This window comes from Grammomys surdaster, unplaced genomic scaffold (genome assembly GCF_004785775.1).
Source record: "Grammomys surdaster isolate TR1022 unplaced genomic scaffold, NIH_TR_1.0 167, whole genome shotgun sequence".
Taxonomy (NCBI): domain Eukaryota; kingdom Metazoa; phylum Chordata; class Mammalia; order Rodentia; family Muridae; genus Grammomys; species Grammomys surdaster.
Genome location: NW_021604615.1, coordinates 10,494,964 through 10,502,246, shown reverse-complemented (window position 1 = coordinate 10,502,246; position 7,283 = coordinate 10,494,964). Strand labels below are relative to the sequence as shown.

Below are 7,283 nucleotides of genomic sequence, written 5' to 3'. Positions count from 1 at the left end.
CCTCCTCCTCTTCCTCCTCCTCCTCCTTCTTCCTCTCTCTCTCTCTCTCTCTCTCTCTCTCTCTCTCTCTCTCTCTCTCTCTCTCTCTGTGCATGTGTGCAGTATCTTCACTGCATCTATATGCTAAGATTTTTTTGTGACATAAATTTGACCGCCATAGAAGATTCTTGTGGTGGTGACCAATATTCCTAGCTTTGGAGTGACTTCACAGTTGGCTTGTGCCTGTCACCACCTGGCCTTACTTGAATGAAGCATGGTACTTGCTTTTGGTCAACTTAACACAAACCTAGACATACTTTGGAAGAAGGAATCGTAATTGAAAAAATGCTCCCTCAGATTGGTTTGTAAGAAAGTCTATAATGGTATTTTCTTGATTAATGATTGATATGCCAGGGCCTAGTCCACTGTGGGTAATGCTATTCTTTAGCAAGTGTCCTAAATTTTATATATAAAATTCCATATACACACACACACACACACACACACACACACACACACACATTTAGAGCAATTCGAGCAATTCTTGGGGAACAGTCTGATAAGCGTCATTCTTTCATTCTCTCTGCTTCAGCTTCTGCCTCTGGGTTTCTGCCTTGAGTTACTGCCCTGGTTTTCCTTCATGATGGACTATAAGCTGTAACCTGGAAATAAACCCTTTCCTCCCCAGTTGCTTTTAGTCATGATATTTATCAGGATAGTAGGAAGCAAGTACATTCGTTTCAGGCAGAAGTGCTATGTGGTCATCCCATTTTTCCAGAAGTAAAATAATTACCAGTGACAAAAAATGTCAATTTTAATACAGTCAAAGTTGCTGTGTCTGCACATAACCAAACATTGGCACATCTGGCCACATTTTTCATGAAGGATGCGTAAGAAACTTTATCTTGCTTCCTCAGGTACAGATCTGCAAAGAATTGATAATGTCTTTGTTTTGAGGCACATAGGCTTAACTGCCAGTCTTTCACAGGCTTAAATAGGCTTTAGCAAAGTAGCAGAAAACAAAACCACTTAGTTCCCTATTTATGTCTGATTTCCACATAAGCCATTGCACTGGACAGCCCAGTGGATTATCAGCTTAGCCACAGGCGATGACTGACAGGATTTTTTTAATAATATGGGAATGACTACCCTGCAGGATTTTGAGGACTTGAAGAATATATTAAGCGAGACTGAGATAACTTATAAGTATAATTGTCCTAAAGTTTCCAGATTTTAGGGGAATAAGTTTGACAAAGAAGTAACAAATATTTCACAGTTGTTTTCCTGCAAGGGAAAAATTTTGACTTTAGACACTAGAATCATTACCTACTTCTGAAAATCAACCATCTTAGCCTACTTTCAATGTCTCTCTTTTCAGCTCCCTGCGGGTATAATGTGACATCACAGAATGGTACCATTTATTCCCCTGGGTTTCCAGATGAATACCCAATTCTGAAGGACTGCCTGTGGCTGGTCACTGTCCCTCCAGGGCATGGAGTGTACATCAACTTCACCTTGCTGCAGACCGAGGCTGTAAATGACTACATCGCTGTGTGGTATGACTCCTCTCTCCCAGTGAATCACAGCCCCTGCTGGTGGCCTGATGTTCTAGCTTAGCATTTGCTTCTGATCTGTAAGGTTACATGTTTACCAACGATCTGTCTGGGCAGATCTTGAAAAACTAATTCATTAACAAAATCAAACAATATGGAGGACGTTTCAAGGCGTATGTCTAGTTTGCCATTAGATAGATTGTTTGAATACATCGGGGAAAGTCATGATTGCTATGTTTTGTATTTTGGTTTACTTAAATTATTGATGATTTTGAAAAAATGTAAGGTCTTACTCTGTAACCCATGCTAGCCTTGAACTTGTGATGTTCTTTTTGCCTTGGCTTCTTGAGTGCTGGAACTGCTCTTGGGTGTCATTACCTCTGGCATATTCCACAGTTTTAAGAGATGTGTGTGCATGTGTGGGAGTGCAATGTGAGTATGTGATGTGTGTATAAAGGCAATATGTATGCATATGTACACATACACAAACATACGTATGGATGTGTATATATTTAGAGAAAAGCTATGATGTGCTTTTCCTTTAATGAATGCATGAAAGAACACTACAGAAGCATTTCCTCAGGGCATCCTCCCACCCTGTGGTATACAGGCCTGGTTTCCAATGAGTCTTGCAGAGGAATCTGGGCCAGGATGTGATGAATATGAATCTGCTAGATGGAACTTGTAGAAATGGCCTGTCCCACATTAGATATCTCAGGTGCAATTTAAAGGGGAAGATGGCATGAGTACTCTCCCTCGTAATAAGATGGGAGAGCCAGGTGGTGCCCCTGGGGTACTAGAAGGGTAGCACTGTTGAATTTACAGGTAAACTGTATGTGTACATTTGTGATGTATGATACATGAAGCGTACGTATTTGTAGGTATATGTCTCTACATGTGTGGCTTATCTATGATTGTATACACGTGTGTGTTATATTCCATGCTTGTGTGTCTGTTTATAAATGAATACTTATTGTATGCATGTATCTATACATCTCTTCTTGTGTTTGTAAATGAACGCATGATTGTCATATATGTGTGCTGTATGTATCTGTATGTGAATGTAGGAATGTTTTGTGTTTATATCTATATTGTGTCTGTTTGGGAATGTGTGCATCTGTCTATTGAGTGTCTAAATGTGCCTTCCTTTGTATAATATATATGCACATGGAGGGTGCATCATGTGCCTGTATTCTTATTACAGCTCAAGGAGCAAAGGAGAGTAGTCTGGGCCAGAGGAACAGATATTGCAGGGCCTAAATATTTTATCTAAAATGCAGGAGGAGCCATATACAGGAGAGTCACTGTAGATGATGCTCCTGCAGGGCCCAGGGGAAGCTGCCTCCCCAGGTTTCAATGAGGTCTTGGAGGGTGGTTCTGAGAAGCTGAGTTAGTGGCTGTGGAGATGAGGCACCAAGGGTTCCTGTTCCAAAGCAAAGCAGTGAAGTAGCAGACCCACCGAGCAATAGATCCATGTAGATTCTGTTGCCTAGAATCCAGTCTTAGCAAGTCTTGTATGTCTACTACCCACAGTCAGAAAGCGGAGAGATGCTGCAGGGTAGTGAACGTCCTAAACACCAAGCATCCTATTGCTAAAGTCAGTGCCAGGGCAATACCATATTTCAATTTTAGCATTTTAATTCAACTGTAAAACTTGTTATGAATATCATTCATAAGGAAGTGGATACCACATGTACTTTAAGATGTAGTTGTTGGGCTCCTGACAGTACAGAAGTGTCTCTGAGTAGGCCAGTGTTCACTGGTTTTTCTGACCAGCCCTGAGCTCTTTCTGCATACTTGGCCCTGTTGGGGGAACTGGCTGCACAGCCCCAGCTATATCACTGAACTTCTTTCTCTGCTGGCCCTATCTCTTTCCCAGGGATGGTCCTGACCAGAACTCGCCTCAGCTCGGGGTCTTCAGTGGAAACACTGCCCTTGAGACAGCATACAGCTCCACCAACCAGGTCCTGCTCAAATTCCACAGCGATTTCTCCAATGGAGGCTTCTTTGTCCTCAATTTTCATGGTCAGTTTGTTTCCACTTCATTGTCTATGACATAGAGACCCAAGAAAGCTCCCTACCCACGTGCACATACTTTATCTCCAGATGTTGGACTATCCCACGTGGATGCCAGAGTGCCTTGGAAATCTTTTTTTTTTGTTGTTTTGGTGTGCATTCTCTCTGACATCAGTTCATTTTATCGTGTTGGTAGATACCTGGAGTTCATTCCTACATAGATAGAAGAGACCCTGTTGTAGACACCATCATGATGCACATGACTCATGTGCAGGTGTGTGTGCCTGGCTCTAAGGAAATGTCATAGTAACCATCATATAATGACCTCATGATGTCCTTGATAGCAGAAGGGCAAGGTCACCAGCCCCTTGTCACCTATGTCTCCAAACTGTTACTCAGGAAAAGACAGAAATGAGCTTATCTAAGCTAACCAGGCTCTGGTGGGATGATTTCAGTGGTGTCTTCCAAAGGAGGAAGGATAGGTGTCATAATAATTGCATGCTTTCATCCCTTGGGCTTCAGGTATTGTCAGACGTTTAATAGCCAAAGTGAGTCACTGGAAAGAATGATTTACACATGTACATGGCCTTGTAATTTAATCATTCAGAAAAGGTAACCACAGCTGTTATCATTTTTCATAAACCTCTACAGCATTTCAGCTGAAGAGGTGCCCGCCTCCCCCAGCAGTGCCGCAGGCTGACCTGCTTACAGAAGACGAGGACTTTGAAATAGGTAACGCATCTCTGTTTTCTTCATTCCACATTATTGGCTCTGGGTTCTTATAGCTTCTTCTGATACAGACTTTAGGGAAACTGTAACTATAAGCAGAAACTGTCCCAAAACATTGTAGGACCTTTTATAGAGACTCTGGAGCAAACTACTTACTTTCTTAGTTTATGTTTTGCTCTTGGCATTTTAAGACATTTGCTCTGTGGCATTATTACTGTTTCTAAGATTTCAGAGTCTGATTTAGAATGTACTTTGCTATAAATAATGACCTTCAAATGAAAAGTCATTGTAGGATGTACTTAACAATAATATTTAGGAATGTTCCCACTGCTTTGTTATTAGCCATGATTTCATTCATTAGTCATCTGGCTCTCCTCGGGTCCTGTTAGGGAAACAGCCACTGCATATGTTGTCAGTGTAATTATGAGAACTCCATCATTTCTTAGTGTCTATCACAAAATTGTATTCTTATGGTCATCTGTGTTGCAGAATACTGGTCAAATCACATGGTCCAGTCCCTGCTATACTGAGGGTGACTAAGCTAATTGGTACAAAGTGTTTCCCTGACCAGGATCATGGGCAAGCCATGTTGGGTTTACTGAAACCATTCCTTCATTCCACTCTATAGCCTGGCTTAGATACCAGACATCTATGAAATTTCCATTTATTTACCAAGACAGTTGAAAAGTGGGACAGAGGTTTAAGTTGGTCAAGGGATAGCTACACAAGGGATAGTCTTCTTTTAGGTTTTATAAACTAAGAGCTGAAAAGAGATTTTTAGAGATATACAAAAAGTGAATGCAGACCCTCTGAAATGGTTTGTTTGTTGGCATAGTTCATTTAGTAGTCACAAATTACTGACACAGTCACCGTAGTCAAATGTTCTGAGATTGTCGATCCCAGGGTATCGGGTTGATTCTTTCAGGGGACTTCGTAAAGTACCAGTGCCATCCAGGGTACACACTGTTGGGAAGCGACACTCTGACATGCAAGCTCAGCTCACAGCTACTGTTCCAAGGTTCTCCACCCACCTGTGAAGGTATGTTGGGCCTCGGTGATTTGGTTGCTCTAATAGTGTGTAGCCATGTGTTAGAATTTGACTCAGGTCTGGGCTGAGTTAGTTCCACAATGCAGACAAGCTGCCAACAGAGGTATCAGAAGACCCTTTTACCTTTATCCCATCCTCAAAAATAAACCTAAATCACATGGAAATGTTCATCTGCAGCAAAACTGAAATATTAAAGAACAGCTGATATCCATCACTGATATAACAGCCCTTTCCTACCTCTCTCCAATCTGCCTCATGTTTTTGGGTCCATCTCAAGCAAACTGATCATCTTGAGATTTTTTGTTTTGTTTTGGTTTGGTTTTTGGTTTCTGTTTTTTGTTTGTTTGTTTGTTTGTTTTTTCGAGACAGAGTTTCTCTTTATAGCCTGGGCTGTCTTGGAACTCACTCTGTAGACCAGGCTGGCCTCAAACTCAAAAATCCACCTGCCTCTGCCTCCCAAATACTGGGATTAAAGGCATGCACCACCACCGCCCGGCTACATCTTGAGATTTTTTGGTCAATAATTCACCTGGATTTAAGCATCTGGTATTTAACACTTTGGGTCTAGAAATGTAAAAACAATGAAATATAGGTACTTTTGGTTTTGTATATGCTTCTAACATAAACTGACCACATATCAGGACTTAGAGCATTTTTAAAGAATATGGTTCTAGGCTGGACCTGGTAGTTCAGAGACTAGAATACAATTAGATCACTCAAGAAATGTGATTTAGTAGGGACCATTTGCAAACGGAGTGGGAAAGAAACAGACATGTTTGGTACAAGGAGGTCAGATACCCCATATTGTTCACTGCCAATGTTTTCAACTTACTTTAAAAGTAAAAACACTTTGGGGAGCTCCGTGTCACCCTCAGAGCAAGACACCATCTCCACTATTCTAGAAAATAGGCTGCAGTGAGGACTGAATGACCATTATTCACAGTGCCCTATATCATTTGGAAAAATGAATCTTAGAATTCCTAAGCACGGGGAGCTCACCCCATTGGAAAGCTACTGCATTGGAGTGTAGCTACCTCAGGCAGAGTGAGCTTTCAAGACTACTGGATGGACCTATGACTCATCATCGTCTTCTATGGGCTCATGTGCCAAGCTGTGGCACAGTGAGGAGACCTGAGAAATCTTCTTAGGTAAACTGAGTGTCTGTATTGGCATAGTGGTAATGGTCTTGAGATTCTCTTCTCAACATGAGATAATACATACAGTTGAACTTTTGCCACTTTATACTCCCAGGCAAACCTTGACATTGTAAAGGTATATTTTAATCTCAAAGTGTGTCAGGATGGAAAGCTTAAAAGAAGCCTAGAAATAAGAATGAGGAACAATCCTTCATTACGTTGTCCTGTCCAGGTTTACTCCATTTCTACTGAAATGAACTTTAACTCATGTCCATCCAGAAAACAGAGTAAACCCCCATAACTGTAGGCCCATCGTCTCGGTTCCTTGTACATAACATGTACCTGTGCATGCAGCCTTCCACAGACTCAACTTTGACTCTCTCTGAGGTTGGAAGCCCGTGACTTCCCAACTCTGTAACTACTGTTCCCAACAGCCCTGGGTCCATTTTCCTCCTGAAGCAAATTCTTGAAAGGGAGATGAGCTGAGAACAAACTTAGTTGTGTTTCTCTGAGCGACTCATTATTTTGAAAGACCTCAGACGCCTGTCTTATGCCTGACCCTAGTCACTTAAGCACTTAATTATAATCTTTCTCTATTTTCTAATTATTTTGTAGGGCTCAAGTAGGGGTCAGTCCCGCAATACATTCTTGATGGAAATTTGTGTTTACACTGAATCTTACTTCCTTGGCTATTTATACACACTCTTACCAGCTCTCTGAAAGCTGACAAGAGTTTTGGGGGAGGGAAAAGGGAAGTATTTCGGACCGTGCTTTGGAGGGTCCCAGTGTGTGCCGAGACCATGCTACCATGTTAGATGCTAC

The 7,283-nt window shown here is 41.6% G+C and overlaps 1 protein-coding gene across 1 annotated transcript in view; it reads left to right on the top strand.

The window, feature by feature from the left end:
* Csmd1 (CUB and Sushi multiple domains 1) overlaps positions 1–7,283 on the top strand; it is a 1,525,237-nt gene that overhangs the window by 1,419,078 nt on the left and 98,876 nt on the right. Inside the window, exons 43-46 of the mRNA XM_028766288.1 lie at positions 1,358–1,535; positions 3,412–3,557; positions 4,200–4,280; positions 5,203–5,316. Of these exons, the coding sequence (XP_028622121.1) occupies positions 1,358–1,535; positions 3,412–3,557; positions 4,200–4,280; positions 5,203–5,316 (519 nt within the window). The remainder of the gene's footprint in view (positions 1–1,357; positions 1,536–3,411; positions 3,558–4,199; positions 4,281–5,202; positions 5,317–7,283) is intronic.